This window comes from Marmota monax, unplaced genomic scaffold (assembly GCF_021218885.2).
Source record: "Marmota monax isolate L192 unplaced genomic scaffold, Marmota_monax_Labrador192_F-V1.1 WCK01_AAM20220418_F8-fsc00025, whole genome shotgun sequence".
Taxonomy (NCBI): Eukaryota; Metazoa; Chordata; class Mammalia; order Rodentia; family Sciuridae; genus Marmota; species Marmota monax.
Window position 1 is genome coordinate 10922014 of NW_026691950.1, and position 24057 is coordinate 10946070.

At 36.0% G+C, this 24057-nt stretch overlaps 1 protein-coding gene across 2 annotated transcripts in view; it reads right to left on the reverse strand.

The window, feature by feature from the left end:
• The window catches only part of Scfd2 (sec1 family domain containing 2), a 412892-nt gene that overhangs the window by 359717 nt on the left and 29118 nt on the right, over positions 1-24057 (reverse strand). For both annotated transcript variants that reach the window (XM_046460660.2, XM_046460615.2), the window contains exon 3: positions 7030-7157. In XM_046460660.2, coding sequence (XP_046316616.1) covers positions 7030-7157 — 128 coding nt within the window. The remainder of the gene's footprint in view (positions 1-7029; positions 7158-24057) is intronic.

Consider the following 24057-nt stretch of genomic DNA (forward strand, 5'->3'; position numbering starts at 1 on the left):
TCTGTATTTGTGCACACATGCACCAGGGACACTATTTGGAAAATGAGTGTTCACAAAGTCAAGGCTGTGGCAGCAAAGAGCATTCTCAAGCAGTGAAAATAAGGAGCTCTTAACAGAGACAGTTCTTATGCGAGTGGAAGCTGGGAGAAATCTAAAGCTTTAATGAAAACCAACAAGGGAAGGATAGAGGAATGCAACCAACTGCATCCTGGCAGGAAAGAAGCCAAGTGAACAAGACCCTAACCCAACTGATAGGCAAAGGACAGTCAAGCCTTTGAGGCAGCCCATAAAAGTCAACCTCCAGAGTCACAGGTAGAAAAGAGTGCAGAGTGGAGCTCGAGGAAAAAGCAAATCAAAGTATTTCAGCAAAGGCAGCAGAGACCTGGATCTGCAAAAGCCCATGTTGGGGAATGGGGAGAAGAGAAATAAAGCAAGGGGAGTGGACGGGTGAAGTCAAGAGGCTCAAAGGCAGAAATTTTTCATAAACGGCATGTTTGAACACTATCTTGAGCCAATGGGGACCCCTCAAAGAGTTCTAAGCAGGAGGATGGCACGATCATATCTGCATTTGTAGCTCTGTAGATGCCACCCCCACCCCAATCATCAGATTCTCTATCCAAAAAGAGTCTTGAGACAGAAGTCACATAGACTCAGGTTTGTATCCTGGCTCATTCGCTCATTGGTGAGTCATTTCAAGGCCCAGTCAGAAGGCAGTCACACACCAGCTTTTGAACAGAGAAAATCTACTACAAAAAAAAAAAACAACTGTGAACTAGGGAACTGAAAAGATGGAAAATCTCTAGGGTATAATGGAGGTAAGAGCAGTCACTACCACTAGTGGTAAGAAAACTGAGAGAGAGGAGAGAGAAAAAGAAATTGGAATTACTAAAATTTACAAACTCAGGAACCTGTGAGCTTAAATTTGGAAAATTTGGACCTCCAAGAATAGAATATTCATGGACTGGGCTGGGCTGGGCTGAGCTGAGCTGCGCTGGGCTGGCGCCTCTGAGGTGTGAATGCCATGAAGTTGCATGTGTTGCCAGAGCTGCAAACTGGATTCAGTTGCTGCCACAGGAAGCCCCACAACACCCCTGCCAATACTGTGCACAACACAAGCAGAAGCAGAGTCTCTGGCAAGCAGACAGGAAGCCCCAGGTTGCTCCTTCACCCTGGAGCTTTGCAGTCTTCCTCAACACTCTCCATCAGCACAGCATAAAGGGGGCCAGCCAGGAGGGCAGAAGTGTGCTCTGCACAGTCCCAGCCCCAGCAACACCCAGCAGAAGGGGGAGTTTTGATCTGAGAGACAACAACTTAACAACTGGCACAGGAATCCTGGAAAAGGGAGCCAACCTTCTGGGTCTGTTTTCCTTCTTGGTGAAATGGGAGTGAAACGGGAGTACCAAATTCACAAGATTTGGGGGAACATTAAGTGAACTATGCAAAACTTCTGTTATAGCACCTGAAATAAAGTAGCTATTTGATAAAAATTAATTCCCTTCCCTATTCCCAAAATTGTGGTAACAACCAAAACATAAAGATAAGGATGAATGAGAGTTGAGAATCAATGTGTCTTACAAGGCATCTTTTGTAAGTTACTATATATCACATTGCATGTTGTTCTTATTAGGTTTTAACCTATCCTTTTTACAAAGTTTGCCAACTTCCCATTTCCCCATCTGTTTTTTCCTTTATCTTTCTCTCTTTTTACACTGTCCCTCTCACACACACAAAAATGCGCATTCATACATGCTCCCCTTAATTCCAGACAAAATTCTCCATAATGACAGCAAAAGTCATAAATGTAATCAAAACATGGCTATTATGCAGCCAAAACTGTGCTAATTCAAGTACTGTGGGAAGCCGTTCTCGCACGTGATTGGGCACCTCCCTGACTGGGTGTGAGGCGTTCTGGCCAAGCTGTGTCAGAACAAATCCCCACCCTTTTTAGGTGTGAGAGCCCCTCTGTGTGGGGGTGTGACTGACCATTGACCCTGAGACCAATCACTGACCCTGACCTTGGAATGCTGTCCCCCTCGACCTTCATTGGATGGAATTTTCCCCTGAATTTCTTGTTCCCCAATAAAAGGCCACTCCCTGGCGTGCCCTCTCTCTCTCCTGCTAGTCTCTTGTTTAAACCTCTCACTACCCCACCAGGTGGCTCGAGGCAGGAGCCAGAGGGGGCCGTCTCTGATCTGGTCAAGAAAAAGGTAAATTGAGTTTATGTGTGTTTATTTTGATCTCACTAGTTAACTTCTATGCTTAGGACCTCTAGTATGAAGCTAGTGTGCTGGTCACACGGCAGAAAGTACCAAAAAACAGGAAGCAGAGGACTCTCAATAATGTTGGAAAATGACATATTGAATAAAATTTTAGAGTGTTTTGATTTATTGCTATTTTTTAAAACTAGTTGAAATTGCTAAATGTTAAAAGCTGGAAACAACAGCAAGCAAGGCATTGGGGGGCGGGGACAAAAACCACTGATCTTATGTGGAACTTGATTAAGAGGAGTGTGGTGTCCAAAATAAGGGAAGGCCAAGACAGTATCTTTGTACAGCTGAGAGGTTAACTAGAGCTTTCCTACTGGTTCGGAACTAGAGGCAGCCATGATGGTACAAGGTGGGCAGGCTTGTCTGTTCACAAATGGTTCAAAGAATTCATCATAAATTATTTGGAAAAGAGAAAATGGTGGTGAATAAACAGGGCTGACACTAAGGTGCCCCAGAACTATGAGAGCAAATTGAGAAGTATCACAGCATAGTGAGTTGGATTATGATCTAGAAACGTAACTCAAGAGATTTTTCTATAAAAGTGTGGACCATAGAGGCACAGGAATTCCTAATACAGTCAAGGTGAGATAGGGTAGAAGTGAAGATGTGAATGGAGTTGGAGAAGAAGTTAATCATAACTAAAGTAAAGTGAAAAACTATTCAGAATTATGTATAAAGAAAGACTTGGTTAAACCAGCCACCAGGGCACAAATCTGTAATCCTAGCTACCCTGGAGGCCAAGACAGGAGGATTACAAAGATGAGGTCAGCCCGGGCAACAATAAGACCCTATCTCTTTAAAAAAAAAAAAAAAAAAAAAAACAGAAAGGAAAAAAAGAAAGGAAGAAAGGCAGGTGCTTCTAGAAAGTAGATATTCAGACGAGATCGGGTGCGTTCAGGGTGGTATGGCCGTAGACAAACACTCAGCATAAGGCCTAGAAAAAGACAAGTGAAAAAGAATGAATAGTATGTTCCTCTCAAAGAAAGAAGACTTTTCCACAGACAGCACACAAATTCCAATTTGCTTCAAAGTGTTAACTACCACTAAGATCTGAGTTTTCATTCTCTTTCAATTTCCAGGAAGTAGATATTTCTCCCATTTTATGGATAAATAAATATGTTTGTCTAATAAGTGGCAGACCTGTGATTCAACCCCAAGAGAATTAACTTGGTACTCCATCAAAATCAGGAGGACCAAAAGTCATAGAAAACACACCAATGAGAAAGAAGCAATAGCCTAGAAGTGGATGCCATAGAGAAGCCGAGAAGAAAAAAGACTGAGGAAGAAAAAATCTCCTTAGTTTTAGTGTCTGGGAGACTTTTCAGTAAAAAAGTACCAGCACCTAGACTGCACTAAATTATAAACAATAAAACAACAAAGAAACAGGCATCAAGTACAGAATACTCTCAAGAATTGTAGCTGCTAAAGAAAGGACAGTATTATTAAGAGATCTGTTTCCCTTCAGCTCTAACAGGATATTCTGCTACAAATTATAAACTGAGGAATGTATCTCTTGTTCACAGAGCTGTAGGGCAGACAGGTGAAGATCTCTCGACCACCATGACCACAATGGTACTCCAGAGAAGATTCTCTCCAAGGTATCAGAGTTCAAGACAGGCATCTTCTCATTTCTTCTCTAAGTGGCTATTTTGGACACAATCAAATAGATTCTTAGCATGTATTTGTTTCTTACTTTCAGAATACATTTTCATTATGGAATCCAGTAAGAAAAGTACAAGTCATTCTTCGTGTTTTTTTTTTTTTAAATCACTCTTCTGAAACATACTGCTTAACTGACAATTTAATAACAAGCTCTTAGAAAGATGACTTATGTTTATATGTGCAATGATAAAATGATTTTTTTATTTTAGCAAATAAACTCTTATCATTTAAGAGAGTGGTGTTTATTTCTCTTGGTGCTCATAATGTTTAATATGAACTTACCTTGTACTGAGAAACTTTATATTTAAGATCTAAGGTTTCAGTCATGAGATCCTTCTCATTGAATTTACACAAGAGAATCCTCAGTCTAGAAATAAAGTCTGTTTAATGTCTAAAAAATACCAGAAGCCTCTATTGTAGTCAGGAAAATTTATACTTCAGTAAGAGTTACAGCAGGGGTGGGAGGACAGTGCATAATTTAAAGTGCACTTCATAGTATTTCATAGTCTTAAATGCTGCTAGAAAAAAGCATTTAAATCATTTAAGAGAACAAATCTTCATTTTTTAAATAATAAGCTTATGATAGGCAGTTTTCAAAATTCAATGTCATTATGATTAAAACTTTCAGCTCTTTTTCTTACTTGCATAGTTATATGCCTGTTTATATATGGAAATGAGACACGTAAGAAATTCCAGCTAATGATATGAAGCAGAAATGGGTAGCTACACTGTGTTATTTTTTTACAAAATTATAATTGGCACAAGGATAGAGTATGAGCCAGTCTTGCTAGCAATCACCTATTTCTTTGTTTCTTTCTTCCTCTTGGATTCCACCCTCATGTGTGGAGTTTTGGGATAAAGAAAACCATTTACCTAATATGGGGGAGAGGAGAAAATGCAAACATTGACATTTGATTTCCTCATGGGGAATCTGCCTTTTTATTTTTTTCTGGCTCTTCACAAAAAGTAAAGTTTCTTGATCTTTTGAGAGTCCTAGAGTGAGCAATCAGAATTGATTCTGCTCTGTGACAGCATCATAAGGTTATGTCACTGAAACACAACGTAAACTAACCTTATCATTAAGACCCCTTGTGCATTCCTACTTTTGATGATTCACAATACAAATTAGTTCTTGTTTCAACATGTTCATGAATAAGGGATTCTAAAAGGTAAATACACTTGTTAGTAATGTTTACCTAAGACTGGAAATAAAAGAGGGAGGGAGGAAAAAAAGAAAGAAGAAAGGCATAAGAAAAGGAAGGAGGGAGGGAACTAAAATTGGTAATTAAATGCCAGAATGCTCTCAAAGCAGTAACTTTATTTCTACCCCAAACAACATGTAAGACTTCTGGCATTGGTTACATGGAATTAGCATAATTTTATAAACAAAGTGTACATCCTCTGCCATCAGAATACTTGGATTTGAATTCCAGTCCTACCCTTTATCAGATGTATGATCTTGAGTGACTTAATTTTTGTTTGTTTCCTCATCTGAAAAATGGGATATGTGAATTGTTCCTAGCTCATAGAATTACTGTAATGATTAAATAAAACTACACATGTAAAGAAGTAGAAACTCTTGGCACAAATGTTAATTATTTTCACTTTTCTTATCATCACTATGTTCTTTAAAATTCTCACATATAGTCACTTAATATATTAAAAGTCATAATTGCATTTTCATGTAATGACCCTATAACTTTTTTCTTCCTAGGCTCATCTACATTGTTCTATTTCCAAATTTTTGTTCTATTTCAACTTGATAGTTTGACTTTTAATTATTGTACCATAATTAAAAACTTAGGCTACCCTCCATGGAAAGCAGTATGCAGATTCCTAAAAAATATAAAAATAGATCTACCACACTATCCAGCAATTCTACTCCTAGGTATCTATCCAAAATAAAGGAAGTCAGTGTGAAAAACATATACCTGCATACCCACATTTATTGCAGTAGTATTCACAATAGCCAAGGTATAGAATCAGGCTAAATGCCCATCAACAGATGAGTGGGTTAAAAAAATATATGGGGTATACACACACACAATTGAGTTTTATTCTGCTATAAAGAAGTATCATTTGAATGGTCTGGAGGTTTTCATGATTAAGTAAAATAACCAGACATAGAAAAGTATCACAAAAGTATCATATTACTGAAAATAAAAGACAGACTATCAATAAACTAATATTTAGTAGATATCAAAAAGCAGATTATAAGAAACCTTATTTTTAAAATAATTAATTTTTGCAAGTTTCCAGAAATAAATTCTACCTATTAACCATACTCAATAGTCATATTTAAATATTTCCATATTAAAATTTAATGTATTATTAAAAACAAAAAACTTTAAAAGCCAAATTTATTTTCTAAAATAAAAATATTACTTCTGTGATTTTTTTTTACTTTTTGGTAAAAAGAAAAAATATTTTAAAGAAATTTCAGCTGCAGATGTACCTCAGTGGTAGAGCACTAGAAAGCACAAGGCCTTAAATTCAATCTCCAGTATCACAAAAATAAATTAATGAATGAATTAATAATGTTTAAAACACTTAAAATTCATTGCAGCCATATTCTTCCAAAGACAAAGTTGAATGTTAGAAAGAGAGAGAGAAACATGAAGTATGTGATCTATGGTGAAGAAGAAGTAACATTCATGTGACTGGACAATTAGCAGACTGCTCTAGGGTGAGGGGCCAGGATAGAACATATCTGTCTGCTCAGTTGCTTTTTCAGAATAATAGTTCATTCATTAATTCAAAACCAATGAAAGAACTTTCATCTACTATAAGTTGGACAGGGAGAAAAAGGGGAGTAGGGGTGGAATAGAATTAAGGGAAGATAGTCCAGACTGATTTTGATAGTTTTAGAATCAGTTAAGAAACTAAAAGAATTATTCTTTGTAAGCAAGAACTTTCCTAAAGTTCCCAAGCATTCTAAGAAAAGTCATCAATGCCAAGCCCAAGGGCAGTGTGCACATAATTCTTCCCTATTCTTTCAGCAGTTCACAAATGCATTCAGTATTTTCACCACATTGGCTAGACTGGTACACAGTTCGGAGCAGGCTTAAAGAAGCTTCCTAGGTGGAGTAGAAAGGCTTACCCATACTCATCTTGATTGGCAGGTTTTCTCTGCTTGCTGCTTCCACTAGATGTCTCCGAACTTCCATCACTGCCTCTTTGTGCTTGGTGTTCAGTAAGGCTTCCCACAGGGCTTTCGCAGCTGTGTCACTGCAACAGAACAACCACAACAAGAGCTTTAGAATAAATTTATACCAGAAAATGTAAAGGGTTGAAAGCACTTTTGAGCACTAATACAGTTTTTCTTACCAACAGACTCATTAGGATTAGGATTCAATAAGGAATATCTAATTTGTTTAATTGGCACAAATTATCGAGAAATTAGGAGATCATAAAATCAAAACAAAACAAAACAAAAAAAGGAATAAAAGTTATATTGTGCCATGAGAAGTATAGTAAACTACATAAAAACTTTTTTGAGATTTTTCACTTGAAAGTACTTCAGAGTGTAATTCAACTTTACTAGAGTAACATAAGTGTTAAGCAAGTCAAAATTAGATATTTGTCTAAAAATTACTTTATCAGTGATTATAAGCCACGTGTCAATTTAAAATAACATACTTTTCTGAGAAATACAAAGCAATCACCAATGAGAATTCCGGTTCAAAAATTACTCAATAGACTTCCTAATTAGTAGGCTTCTTGCTGAATAAAAAATCAGGACTAGCACTAAGAAACCATGGGCTAAAGTATTCCACTTTGGGCCTTAGGTTGGAAAGATGGCCCTTGCAGAAGCCTTTACAATTAACTGTTTATGACTGCTCGAAGCATTGCATTATGCAGGGTCTCATCTGGGTTTCTTCCCCAATAGCCCTCTGTCTTACCCAACATGCCATGTCCAAATTATAAATGAGTACAGTGTTCTTTCCGGAAGATATCTGCCATGTAGCCAAGTATACACATTTGTAAAGTAACATTTTCAAAACAGAACATAAAGAAACAAAGATGACTTTTGTCCCTTTTTAAGGACTTCTTCCTCTATTTAAAGCACCACTAACTCTCCTACTATCCAGTTAGCACTCGTTTGAAAATGAATGCATTTTTTAAATCTTAGTTTTAAAAGTTTAGCTTTAAAGTTATACCTAACAAAATGCATCTTTCAAGTCTGGATTTGAGCTGGAATGCTGAAATTTCATAACTTAGCCCTAATTTTAATGTCTGGCACACAGTGATCTTTCATTAAACAGTAGTTGCTTTATTATCATCTATTTCCCCATAGTGAAATGAAATCACTGTTCAACATACTCTTCTTGGTTTAATCTGATCAAAACTTTCATCATGATTACTCTTGTGATGGTTAATCTTGGCTGTCAACCTGACTGGAATGAGAGACAACTAGAAAATTAGTAAAGCATATTTCTGGGTGTGTCTATGAGGGTGTTTCCAGAAACACTGGCATGTGGGTCAGCCAACTGAGGTAAGAAGACCAACCCTGAATGTGGGTAATATTATCAAATAGAGTGGGGGCCCAGATGGAACAAAAAGCAAAGGAGGAAAGTCAGTCACATGCACAGTGAGTGGTTCTTGAGCAGGTGTGGCTTTTGCTGCTTCCATAAGACATCAGCCTCCAGGTTCTTCAGTCTTTGAATGTGACTCACACCAGCAATTCTCCAGGGAGCTTCCAGACCTTCAGCCTGGACTGGGGCTACATCAATGGACCCTCCTGTCCTGAAGCTTCCAGTTTCTTGGATTGAGCAGTTACTGGTTTTCCCAACTCTCCAGTTTATAGATGGCCATTGTAGGAACAGCATCTAAGCCAATCTAATAAATCCTCCTTTATAATTATATACCCATTCTATTGGTTCTGCTCATTTAGAAAACCCTAATACAACTCTGCATCTATTATAAGTGTAATTTAAGTGAGGAAGTAAACTACATGCCAAGCCTGGAATCTGGTTGGAATTTAGATTCTAAAAACAAGATTTCAATGACTTAGTCTGAAAGAGAAATTTAAAAAAAAAAAAAAAGTGTGGTAAGAGCCATGATCAACACTTGCATAGATCTTTATGCAAATCTAATCCTGTCTAGGAGGTGAGGAGCTAAAGGAAGGATTTCAACTGGAAATGATGAGCAAATACAACAAAACCCAAACTCGAAAAAGCGGCCAAGGAAAGAAGTTATAACTCAATCTAGGAAGGAGAAGCCGTGAGGAAAGGCTTTAAAGAAAATATAAAATTATAGTCACAGAAGAAAGTAGGACATTTTGGAATATACAAAGTCCTAGAACTGTTTTGTTCTATGCCAAGGTACAAGGGGAGGGACAGAAGAAGTAAGGGCAAGAGAGGATGGGAGCCATACTATGAGGGCCCTGTATTTCTTGTCAGGTCTTTTGGCTTCAATCTGTAAGGGACAGGATGCCAAGGAATTTGTAATTAATTTCACACTGTAAGAAGAACAGCATAGCTTAGCAGTTTTGAACATAGTCTTTATCATAATTCAAAAGCAGGGTTTTCAGAAAGACACAATTTCTCTAAAACTCAGCAGGCAATGGAAAATCACTGTAGAGTTCTGAGGGGGTAAAAGTTTCACTCCCAGTTTCCCTAACTTATGGTCCATAAATATACCTTACTTTTATTCTCAGAAGGACCTCTCCCTAGACCACAGAGATGTCTCAGAGAACCTCCCCAGCATAACATGTCACTACCCTTTTCCTTGCCACAAGAATATATATTTCTCTAATATAGTATGTGCCCAAGATCACAGTGAGTTAGGTAATGCTGTGGTTGACCAAATGAGATTAGTGTAGAATTAAAACACGGGCTCTGGAGTCCAACCATTATCTTCTTTGCCCACTCCAAATATATGGCCTCCCATATCATCCTCCCAAGAACAAGAACCTTTTCCCCTCCTTTACCAGGAGCACTCTTCCTGAAAACATTCCTTTATTCCCAGGTATCTGCTGAAATGTCACATTATCAGAGAAGTCTCCCCCACCACGCTAGATAAAAGAGTGATAAAGCTCATCTCACTACCCCATCCTTGCACTCTTGCCTCCTCACTTGGTTTTACTGCTCCACATAATCCTTGCTGCGATTGGACTTACTGGATGTTTCCATGTTTGTTTGTTTGTTGCGTATCTTCCTCATGAAAGGTGAGACCCTCTGGGAAGGTAGAGATTTTGTTTAACTCATTGCTAATTCCCCACTACCTAGAACAAGGCAGACCTGTGGACGGCACACTCAATAAATATTGAATAAATAATACTTGCTAGTTGTGTACCTTTGTGCACATAATTTGTTTTCCTCAGTTTTCTCATCTATGAAGATGAAAGTAATAAGAGTAACTTCACAGAGCTGTTGTAAGGAGTAAATAAAATAATGTACCTTAAGCAATTTGATTCACAATAAATTTTGAATAGATGTGTGGTTGTCACTGTGGTTGTTACTACTATTATTGTTCTTATGAATAATATTGTCCTATAATTTTTAATTCAGTATGCTCAAGTCTTGGCAATATATTGTCCAAATTCACTTAATTACATTGAGGTTTTTTTAACCATAAAGTACATTGAGTTTTTTTTTTTAATATTTTTAGTTGTAGATGGACACAATATATTTATTTATTTATTTTTCTGTGGTGCTAAAGATGAACCCAGTGCCTCAGTTGTTCGAGGAAAGGACTCTACCACTGAGCTACAAATCCAGCCCTTACTTTGATTACTTTTATTCATAAGACCTTGATTAATGTCATACAGTATACTAACGTCACTTTGGGCTTGAACTTTCTGCCTTTTATCTATTAAAACATTTTAGGAGAAATATATAGTATCCATGATCTCTGACACTGACATGTGGACAGGATATGTTTCTTTGAAAATTGTTTTGTTTCTGTAAATAATTCCAGAATTACGTCTGACTTACTAATATCTACTTCCTCTCCTAAACAGTTTCCTAAATATCATACTAACCTCCACATCACATATGGTCACTTTAAGTTGATCAAATGAACATTCATGAATTAATCCAGGTTCTCTGAATGACTGACACTGAGGACAATCAAAGCCATACTATCTGGCTTAAATTAATCATCCTTCACATCTTCAGCAGGACTAAGCCCAACCTGACACAGACAGATGAAAATCCATTTGTGTTTATTTTTTTTTCTTTGTTTTGTGCTATTAGGGATTGAACCCAGGGTCTCACACATGCTAGCAAATGTTCTATCATTGGTCTATATCCCCAACTCTATTTGTATTTTATTTTAAGATAAGGTCTCACTAAGTTACCCAGGCTGGCCTCAAACTTGACATCCTCCTGCCTATGGAACTCTGTGGAGTCACTAAGATTACATGTGTGTGCCACGATATACAGCTGGCTCAATATCTTTTTAATAATCAGGCCCCTCATTGTCTCTTTTCTGGGGATGGTAGGGTGGTGGTGACTAAATTAAGAAATAGTTTTGAAAAGTAAATAAAGTATAACTATTTTATATTAAGATCTACTTTCAAATACCATCACTGTACCCTATTTTAAAAGCATTTACATACATATATAAAAGCATTCACATACATACATATAAAAGAATTTACAAAATACCTTATATATCTCATTTGATCCTCACCTTATGAGCTAAGCCATTATTAGTGACCAGTTAGATCCTCTGAGATGCCAACTGACTTAAGTACACTCAACCTGTAAATGGCAACTCAACCTGGCAAAAACAGGACTCATACCAAGATAATCTTTCTACTATAACATGCCTTGTTGATGGTAAGCAAATCATCAAAGAGAATCAATTATGTAGAATGTTAATTATTTTCAACTTGGTTTTCTCTTCTAATCCTTAACATCCATTATTTTTCTTTTAAACTCAAATGTGGACCCCACATAGGATAAAATGGAAAAGAGTAAAAAGTGAAGATCTACATAAAGTTATAAAGCAGGTAAAGCTCTCTCAGGATTCTGCATTTTTTGTTTTAAATAATGTCATACTGTTACCCTTTTTTAATATCTCTGGTTGTATACAAAGCATATATAGTCATCAATAGCCACTGCTTTGTTACACAATACTAATTATTTCCCACTTTTACTCAGCTTTCTTTTTTAAATATTCAGCTTTTGTTTCTCTCCAAACAAAACTTTGCTGAATTTTCAAACATCCTACTTATATCATTTATATAACCAAAACACAAAAAATTAAAGTCTAAATTGCTTAGAGGTATTATTTTCAATCTAGCTATTATTTTATGTTCATTATAACCTCAGGAAAGAGTAGGGGAAATATCCTCTAGAAACTTTATGACCCATAAACTGAGACAAAAATAAAACCACTTGCCTAACATCTCGTTTTTTTTTCATGCCTTATGTACTTTTTTTAATTTTATTTTTTATTCTAATTTGTTATATATAACAGCAGAATGGATTACAATTCATATTACACATATAGAGCACATTTTTTAATATCTCTGGTTGTATACAAAGCATATTCACACCATTCGTGTCTTCATACATGTACTTAGGGAAATGATATCCATCTCATTCCACCATCTTTTTTATATCCCTTTCCCCCTCCCTTCCCCTCCCTCCCCTTTGCCCTATCTAGAGTTCATCTAATCTTCACATGCTTCCCCTCCCAACCCCACTATGAATCAGCCTCCTTATATCAGAGAAAACATTTGGCATTTGGTTTTTTGGGGATTGACTAACTTCACTTAGCATTATATTCTCCTATTCCGTCCATTTACCTGCAAATATCATGATCTTATTCTCTTTTATTGCTGAGTAATATTCCATTGTGTATAAATGGCATTTTCTTTATCCATTCATCTACTGATAAGCATCTATCTAGATTGGTTCTACAGTTTAGCTATTGTGAATTGTGGTGCAATAAACATTGATAACATCTCATTTTTAATAAAAATTTTTCAATAGAGCTCAAGTTCAATGAGCTCTTTCTGTCACTTTGGATAATTCAATTAATCTTCTTGGGGCTTCTCTTTATAGGTGCAACTCATTTTTTTTTCATTTATTGAGAGCTCAATATGTCATAGGCAATATAACTATTTTATCTCACTAAATAGCAATCTCCCAGGATATGTATCATTGACCCCATTTCATAAATAACAAAGCTGATTCTTACAGAGATGAAATCATCTGTCCAAAATACACAGCCAATAAATTAGGGTTTGAACCTGGGTCCCTAAAACTCCAAAATCTACTTTTTACCATGATTCTACACCATTCTATAAAATTCAAGTTCTGGTTGAACTAAAATGTCAATGTTGAGGTTCTTTGGGTCCCAAACAAACTATAAAGTTTCCATTATGTACTAGAAGTTCACATTTGTGAATATGCCTGACTTTGCCAACCTCAGCAGAAGATGGGTGGATATCTCACAATGCTTTTATTAAAACCTTTTTCTTTTTTACAAATCTAGTGACATTAATTAAAAGAGTTAACAAAAGAAACTTCCCAACAGCTCTATAGTATATAAATGAAACAATTTTCTATCTTCTTCTGTTTTTAAAGTTATATTTTTGGGGGCCGGGGTTATATGTAGCTCAGTTTTAGAGATCTTGCCTAGCACGTGTGAGGCACTAGGTTTGATCCTCAGCACCACATAAAAATAAATAAATTAAATAAAGGTATTGTGTCCATCTACAACTAAAAATATATTTTTAAAGTTATATTTTCCAAAAAGATAAACTTTGATTCATTGCAGCTACTAGAATACAATTTTATTTGTTATAATTAACTCTCTGAAATATATAATAAAAAGTACTATATTTGAACATCCAATATATTACTATGAAATGCAATTAGTTTCTATATTTTCATTAACTACAACTGATACTAAATACATATCAAATGCATGTGCTTTTGATAAACTGATTGTTGTATCCTTAGAAATCAAACTACTTTTGACAAATTATCGTCTTTGAAGACCACAAACCAGTAACATACACATATTAATAAACTGCTAAAGGTCATTTTTTAAAGTCTTTCAGAATACTTCTCTACATGAAGATATGGTTCTTTCAGATCATTCTAGACTTTTTATTCAGCAGTTTTTCTCTACTTTTAATGAAATCTTAGAAATGGCCTTGGTTTGGCATGTATGAAATGTCAAATGCAGAAACAAACAGGAAATACTCATCACCAAATAAAACAAAGAAGACAGCTTTAACTCTTAAAAGGTGGCTGACTGGTGAATCATGGTACTACCTCAGTCAAGTGGAAAGCATACAATTAGGAGACTGACAACTAAATGTGAATGCGCACAATCATCTTGTGACTAAACTCAGAGAAATAGCTTTTTAATGGCATCCACAGGAAGCTAAGCTTACTCACAGAATTTGCAATAACAGCGACATTATTCCGACAGAAACACAATGACAAAAAAAGAAAAAAATATATTTTCAACTAATTTTAAACAGAAAGCAAGCTGAATCGTTTTATGCAGCAGGAAATTATTGCTTCCATCAATAGTAAGCTTAATAACTCTTAAGGTAGTTTTGTTCATGAAAACATTCACAGTGACTTCATTACTCATCTTTTCTCTTAATTACTTTTTTAAACAATTACTTCATCTTTAAGAAACTTATCCATTATGTGGAATTCATATTATCAAAATGGCCATACTACTAAAAGCAATATACAGATTCAATGCAATCCCTATCTAAATACTAATGACATTCTTCACAGAACTAGAAAAAAAAATAGTCCTATAATTCGTTTAGAAAAATAAGAGATCCAGAATAGCCAAAGAAATCCTGTGCAAGTTCAAAGTTTAAGTCTTTACCTATAGGAGAATGAAGAGCCACTGAAAGAATTTCCCAGGGTAGGACTAGAATCAAATTTACTATTACTTTCACAGCTGAATGAATACATGTACCTCCCAGCCAGTGAATATAATCTATCAGGATTTTGCTATTGATGGTTCTTCTTTGGGGCTTTGTTCTTTAGTTAACAAATATTTATTAAGTGCCTACCATGCACCACACACTGTTCTTGGGACTAGGATACAGCAGTGAGCAAAGCAAACATAAAACCACTGCTGTCATGTAATCCATGTTTTGGAGTTTATTTTCAGAACATGATAAATAGAAATCTTAAAGAGGAATTGAGATCTTCCAGCAGTTCATTAGAAATTATCTCATCTACCTTCTTTCTAAGAAGAAAACTGTGAACATGATGATATACTAAGTACTTTGCTCAAGACCATAAGGTTTTGGTGAAAAAGACACCATACCACTATAAAAAAAAAATCAAAAACTGTACAGAAGCCACTCAAGGACACACACATACACAATCATCAACAGAAACAGCCGTTCATATGTGGTTTAGTAATTGATAGGAAAAGAACTATTTTAACAATTTTTGTATCCACTGTCACATTTGTTAAAAAAATGTCTCCATAACTATCAAATACATTCAAAAGAAAAAAGACCAATTTAAAATATTAAATATAAATATCTCCTTGTAGTAACATTTTGGGAAGAAGCAGAACACAATGAAAAAGCCTGAACCTTCACACAGTTCATTCTTTGGAGAAGTCACTTCTATCTACCTTTCAGGTCTCATTTATACTACAGGAAAGTAACTTTTACTATTTCATTCAACAAAAATAAAGCATCATACTAATTTAACATGTATTGTTCTAACTAAGGGAAAATATGTTATTTCAAAAGCATGAATAAATGTCTATTATAAACATTCAATTAGCATAATAAGCTTGTTGTGAATTATATACTTTTGGCTTGGTATCCAAAAATTTAAAGATGTCCTAAAAGAATTCAGGCTCCTTCTGCATTAGTCTATAGCTAAGAGAAAATCCATCTGTGTGATTAGTTCCAGATTATAAATGCACTAAAATATTTTTTAACAATATCAAAACCACAACCACATGTTCATAAAATTAAATAAAATTCAGGATAAACACCAGATTTATAATGTTTGGAATATGTGAGCAAAGTTTCATCTCTTTCCGATATATACTCAATTTCATCATTTCTTCTTTCAATATGATGCTTTCATTCAGCACTGTCACAGACCTGTGAAACCTCTTACAAAGTAGATCAAAACATAACAATAGGGCTGGGGTTGTGGTTCAGTAGTGGAGCAACTGCCTACCAAGTGGGAGGCACTGGATTCCATTATCAGTACCAAATATAAATAAATGAATAAAATAAAGGCTCATCAACATCAAAAAATAATTTAAAAAAACAACAATATATGAAATGTTTAAACATCATATAAAATAACTAAGGCTAATTGGGCTTCATCTCAGTGCAAATAAATATCTTTTATTCCTAATCCTACTCTACCAGTTCATTAAGGGAAATGCTATAATCCACACAACTCATTAACAAGGTCCTCTTAGCAAATAATGAAGTGTAGGAAAGACTGTTTTTCATATGGATGATCTATAAATTTAACTCAGTATGAAGATGTTAAATCACTAACACAACTAGCTTACTTGAAAAAAAAAAAACACACAACCCCTTTATGCACATTTTTCTACCTCCAAAAGATTTACTTTTGAGTCCCTCCCTAACCCACTCCAAAGGCCAGCACTTGCTCCACTGAAAAACCCAACTCTAGACTCAATTGGTTACAACTGGTTGTTCAGGCTCACATTCAAGATTTTATGGAAAGTTAAGGACTAATTCCTGTGTCAAGGAACTCTTAGAAGATTAGTGACAGTTGTTTAGTGAATCTTAGAAGCAAACTTTATTTGCCTGCTTTACCCATCACTTTACTCTATGAAGAATGGTTATTTCAACATCACCATAATCTATTGTACTATTAAATACACAGTGATTCCAGAATCTATCACTCTGTTGGGTGACACCATTGTACCCAAACACATACATATATACGAAACTTCAAAGCTACTAAATTGGGAAAAGTTGATCTGTCAAAATTATTAAAGTCTTGATTTTTCCCTCATTGTTTTTTGTTTCAGTTTTGGTTCAAGTGGATATATATTTGTTTTGCTCCTATTATTTACTACCTTAATGCTCATAGATTTTGGTAAGGTATTTCATGCCACCTCCCTTAATAGCATAGGAGTTTAGTGTTGAGGTGTTAATAGAAATACAATCCTGAGAAGAGCATAATATACAGTAGTTCTTTAAATAAAAGGTTTTTAGGATTAGCAATCTCTTTAAGGGAGAGAAAAGAGGATTTATTTTGAAGTTCTATTGGCACAGTAAGTGTACTATTTTTACTTAGCATAAATGGATGAAGTTGGAGAATATCATGCTAAGCAAAATACGCCAATCCCAAAAAACCAAAGGCCAAATGTTTTCTCAAATATGAAGATGTTAATTCATAATGGGGTCAGGCACTTGAGTAGAAGAGATTTGGTAGAGGGAAGTGAAGGGAGTGGAGTGGAGGAGATGTAGAAATAGAAAAGAAAGTAGAACAAAACAGATGTTATTGCTTTATGTATATATGTGACTGCATGACCAATGTGATTCTACAATATGTACACTCAGAAAAATTAGAAATTACATCACATCTATATATGATATATTGAAGTGCACAAATGCATTCTACTGTCATGTATAACAATTAAAAAAATAAAAATATTTTAAAGAATGAAGTAGAGCTTCTTGAGGAGCTAAATTGTTCACCTTAAAGCTTTTTTTGCTTTAAACAAGATAAATTGTGTATGTACGTGGGTCTGGGTTTTGTGTAGTAAAAGAACAGGACCTTACTTGACCCATAAAAAGGAAGGAGCTCTGTGTTGTTTGATTTCTCTGCTTCATAATAGCCAAGTCTGAGAACCACTTCAAAAAGCTCCAGGCATAAGGAATAAAGACAAACCTTCAAGGTTCTTTCCAGGTTCTTGTTGTGAAAATTGCCCCACTAGTAAAGGAGAGTCAAGGCAAAAATCCAAAATGAAAGGATACTAGGCACACATGTCTGGCATGTCTGCCACAAGGAAGAGCAAAATTCAAAGGGCTGGAACAACTAACACTCACTCATTTTTAGTCAATCTTCGGCTGAGCAGCACATCACCTCCTAAAAATCTCTTTAATATAGTTCTAAAATGGACCTGAGATTTATTTTAATCAGTATGACAAGACATACTGACACTAAAATGACTGTCAAGAAGAAAAAAATGTTTATACTCACAGAGTCACAGATCCCCTAAAACAAGAGGCTTGTCATGCCCTTCCAGACCATGCCAGGCCACAGGGGAAGCATGGGGCTGGTGAGGAGGCAGAGGGAAGGAAGCAATACAGAGTCATAGAAGCATGCCATCATTGTGGTTTAGTGTCATTGTGTTTTAGTGTTTAGGGTTTAGAGTGATTTCAGTGGGCTCTAAAGAATAGGGGGTGCCCCCCACTCCAGTTGTTTGGTACCTAACTCTGGGGACCTTAGAGTAAGGAAACATTGGCCTGGGGTGAACACCCCAGAGAAGGAGGTGGGTATGCCTAGATGTATGTTAGTTCACACATGAAAGGCACATTTCCAGCTAGTTGTTTGCTTTCTCTAGGACCCATATCAAAGCATCAAGAACACAGAAAATAGAATACTGTTAATACAAACATTGAGATTACTTAACTATATATTAATAAGTACAGCCTGGGAAAGTAGGTTAATAAAAATTATAGCAGATGAGAAAGGTATCTGTGACTAATCTCAACTAAAGATACATATGACACTGAACCAGCAATCAGGGCCTGTTTTCCAACCCTAATGGACCCTGCAATGCTCCTTTCCTCACTAGAGAGACTATAAAGTTCTCTCTCATCTTTTTGCCTCTGAAATACATTTTCCTTAAGTACCTGATACAATCCAGAAAATTATTGTGTGTGCGTACACTTGAGTGCTCATATATATGTGGCAATAAAAGAAGACTCGTTGCCTTTCCAGGGAAAACAGATGACAAAAACTCTCAACATAATACATTCCGAAGAAAGTAAAGTATATTTGGAAGCTGAGACCCAGCAAAACATAAATGATTAACAAAAATAATTAAAGCATTGTTCAATCATATCACAAAGAATTAGAAGAAAAGGAGAGAAAGATGAAGGAGTAAGAAAATAGAAGAAAGAAACAGGACTGGTCTTCAAGAGATACAATTTAGGTAAGCATTAAACCAAGAAGGTTCCAGAATCATTTTGCCAAGGCATATTGTGAGACTCACTGAAAGCAGTTTTCAGTAAATACATAAACAAATCTGAAATCCCAAAGGTAAGATAGGTGCTCTGAAGGAACTAGGCAAAGCATTTAACTTATCTTTACCTTCTTTGAGGCTTGCTGAATAAGATAGGATGGACTGATAGTAAAAGAGGAAGGCAGTTAGGCCAATGGGTCCCCACGAGGCTTCTCTAAATGTAAAGACCACTCCATGAAATTAACTTTTATAAACATTCCAAACATCCAGCTGATTCCTTTGTCTTAGAGAGGCAGGAAAAGAAGAGTAGACCAGACCTGAGTGAAGGCTACAGACTCAAGGCCTAAAAGCACACAACCAATCAGAAAGGTCATGGGCTGAACCAATAGCCCTAACACTTTCCAATACCTGTTTAACACAGATACAGACCAATAGACTTGGCTCTTTTCCAATACCTGATTAGCAGGATTTTGATCAATGCCCCTACCTGGTAACCATTTTAATCTTTAGACTAGTACACTTAAGTAGCAACCAGTGGCAATCAGGTTCCCTCTCACCAGTGAAAGTGCTGCTTCTTTTCTTCTCACTTAAATAAATCCTATTCTGATGTGCTTTCTCTTCATTGTGGATTTCATTCTTTGAATTTGTGAGACATGAACCCAGCAAGAAATCTTCAGTGAGCTTCTGGGGTCTGCTGCAATACTAGGGGACACACCTGCCACTGGGGTCTGCTGCAATACTAGGGGGCATACCTGCAACATACCACTGCAATAGTAGCAGTGAAGAGTCCAGCTTTCCCAGCTGTGATCCATAGAGCTGATGCCAGTATGCATTTCCCTGTTCTGATTAGCAGCTCCCACTAAAATGGGCTTTCTCAGCTACAGAAACCTATAACTTAGGCAGACTTCCCTCTGGCAATTACAGCAGCAAAAGAAGAGAATTTAATTTCATCTACAACTCCAGTTTTATTACAACCATATATCGCTGGCATTATTATAAACCAGTTTTCAGATGAGGAGTCTGAAGTTCAGAGAGCACAGGTAACAGCAACACTTCAAACAATATTTGTTAAGAGCCTTTCAGGATACTGGAGTTCAGACTCCTAACTCCTCCCCAAAATCAATCCTGGAGGAACTAAAGAAAAAATAACAAGACATGAAAAAGTCTGTGAGAAAAATAGCAAACCAAATATGTAAGAAATAAGTCAAGGATGGCCACCATTACCACCCTTGTTCAACATCATGTACAACAATAGAAGAAATAGAAACCAGCTTCTTGTTACTAGAAAATATGGTTTAATATCAGTTTTATTAAACATCAAGATCCAAATTCCCCCAAATTCAAAACTTAAGTCAACTTTAAATGTCATGAAATAAATAACTTAACCTACAGCTTCCTAAACATGCAGTTGGCAAGTTGATTTCCATAGATGAACTGATTAATTTTCATTATATTAATGTAAACCAGAAAAAAATGTAAGTAGCACATGAAACCCATGACTTTACAACTACACAGCTATCATTTCTTAGAATAAGGTTAACATCAGGTACTCCTCATTAAAGTTTAAAAAGCAACCAACCAAACAGGATCTTCCTTTCTTTACAAGTTAGTCCTAATAAAACAAAAACTCCTTCCTCATTTAGTTCCATTAGGTGGTACTTCACAAGAGAGGCATCCTGATGGAGCATCAGAGGTTAAGTGTCAAGTAGACAGACAAAATCTAGCATGGAGTGCCGAAGTCAGAGAGAGGTAAGGAGCAATTTCAGGGGGAGGGTTCTCTGCAGAATGCAGGGTGTGGGAACCCAAGCAAGAAGAGAGGGGCATCTGCATGAAGGGATCAAGGGCCCTGCTGGGAGCATCAAAGCATAACCAGGATGAGGACCTCCACATGGAACAGTGGGTAGCAGCAGTTTGACTCAGGGAGGCAGACCCCAAGTGGGATGAGAAAGGTATCCATGGCTCAGATGTCCAAAACCGAGTGGAATGGTAAGGATACCTTCACAGGTGTCCAAATGAAAGGGGTAAAGAGGGGTACAATGCCAAGGCAGGCCAAGCCAGAAAGTATCAGAACCTGAATCGTAAAAAGGACTGTCCAGGCAGTGTGGGGTGGATGCTGTGGGTATTAGAAACTAGGAGGAAAGAAGAAAGCGCTGATACAGAAGAAGAGGAAGAGGTAGCACTGATGAGAGTATATTGGTTAAACACAGGGGACTGAGCAAATAAGTATGTTGAGGGGTAAGAAGAGCCAATTTACCGATCAACTTACCGAGTATATACATGGAAAGCAAAAATTTAACTTGTGATACTGGCCTGAAACTGAAGTATTATTGTGAACTCATGATGTTCAATACACAGAGAAATCTGTGTAAATGTGTGTGTGTGTGTGTGTGTGTGTGTATTAATTCCTTAACTGTGTCCACTGTAAAGACCTGGGAACAACAACCCTCCAAAAACAGCAAATACACTGAGCACCCAGATCTTGACTGCTAAATAAAGTTCTCCACTAAAAGAAATCGGTGCTCCCTAGAGAAATGACTGGTTCTAGGACTATAGAAGGAAAAGTATAAGATGTACCTGAACTATCTGATACCAAAAAGTAAGGGAATATTCAAAAGAATGATGATGATATATCCAAAGGACATAGAAGAGTGGACACTATGGAGTGTGGATTGTCTCCCCTGATGATCCTATGGCTGGGAGCTGTGGCTCTCTGCCACTGTCTCATATCACATAGAGTATCCTACCAGATATTGTTAGCCCAGGAAAAAAACAAAATTCCAAATTCAAAGTAGTTTCTGCTAAATGTGTATTGTTTTGTTTTTGTTTGTTTGGGTAGTTGTTTGGGGGGTTTTTTTGGGGGGAGGGGCTACTGGGAAATGAATGCAGGGTCACTCAGCCACTGAGCCACATCCCCCCACAGCCCTATATTTTTGTATTTCATTTAGAGACAAGGTCTAACTGAATTGCTTAGCACCTCACTTTTGCTGAGGCTGGCTTTGAACTTGTGATCCTCCTACCTCAGCCTCCCGAGCTGCTGGGATTACAGGAGTATACACCATGTCTGGCTGAATGTGTATTGTTTTTCATATCATGGTAAAGTCAAACATTTCAAGTGTTGAAAGAAAAGAAATGTCAACCCAATCCTATACCAGTGAAAGTTTCACTCGAGAGAGTTATGGGGAATTAAAATATTTTCAGATGAATAAAAGCTAAGTAATTTTGTTTCCAGTAGACCTTCTAAAGAAAATTCTTTAAAAAGAAAAGAAATTAGAAATATTTGAGATATCAGAAAGGAAGAAAGAACACAATAAGCAAAAATAAAGGTAAACACAATAAGCATTCCTTCTGAGCTTTCTAAACTGTTTGATGGTAGAAGCAAATATTATAACAATATCTGATGAGATTAAAAATGTATGTAGAGGAAATATTTAAGATGATTCTAAGTGTGGAAAGGTAAAGGAAAATAAGAGGTAAGATTTCTACACTTCTCTCAAACAGGTAAAATGACACCACCAGTAGATTGTGATACTATAACATCCAATTATAGTATATAGAAATGTACACATAGTATGTGCAAATATGGTATATATGTGTACATACATATGTGTGTGTGTGTGTGTGTCTTACAGGTAATATGTTATTTCATGTAATACCTAGTGCAACCATTGAAGAGTCATACAAATAGGCAGCTCAAAAACATTGAAGACAAATCAAGTGCAATTCTAAAAACTGTTCAAGTAACCTGCAGGAAAGCTAGATAAAAGAAACAGAAATGAAAAACAGTGGGCATAAAAAGAACACAAGAACAAGAAGGGTAGATTCAAGCCCTAACATAAAGGCAGTTCCATTAAATGCAAAGTGTCTAAATACATCAATTAAAAACAGAGATCGGCAAAATGGATTTAAAAATATGACCCAATTATATGATTTTTATAACATACTCCCACACATAATGATAATGGCTAATTAAAATAAAAGAAAATAAAAAGGTTTATCAAGCAAACATTAAACAAAAGCTATAATAAATCAGACAAAGTGATTTTAGGACAAAGAAAATTACCAGCAACAGAGTGACATTATCTAATAATTAAAAGGTCAATGCACCAAAAAGACAATATCAGTCCTAAAGCATATACATCAAACAGCAGAGCCAAAAACAAGGAGAAGTACAATCTAATAGAACTAACATGAAAACTTGAGAGATCACAATTGTGGAATTTCATTACCCCCGTATCAACAATTGATAGAAAAACTAGAAAGAAAATCAGCAAAAATGTATAAGCACCCAACAACACCATCAACCAAAGGTTCAATCAACATTTATCAAATACTCCACCCAACAACAGCATTATACACGTTCTTTACAAGTGTTCATGGAAGAAATATCAAGGTAGACCATATCCTGGGCCATAAAACAAACATTAAATAACTCAAATCATACAGAGGGCATTCTCCAATGCACAATGGAAACAAACTCAAAATCAGTAACAGAAAATAAAACATGAAACATCTCCAAACACTTGGAACCTAAATGGCACGGTACTAAATAATCCATCAAGCAAAGAAAAAAAATCACAAGGATTGCCATCAAATAGACTGAACAGAGTAAAAATGAAAATACAGTATGTCAAGACTTGAGGGCATGAATAAATAAATGCTGAGACGAGTTTTATAGCACACATGTATACATTAAAGAATAGGAAAAATTCTCCCACCTCAAAAAACTATAACAAACCAAACTCAAAATGAGCAGAAGAAAGGAAATAATGAAAGAATAAATTCACAAAATTGAAAACAAAAACCAATACAGAAAGTCACTGAAACAAAGAATTATTTCCTTAAAAAAAAATCAGTAAGATTAACAAACTTCTAATAAGACTGACAAAATGGAGAAAATACATAAATTGCCAATATTAGTGATGAAATATGAAATAGCAACACAGAAAATATGTACATCAAAGGGATGATAAAGGAATAT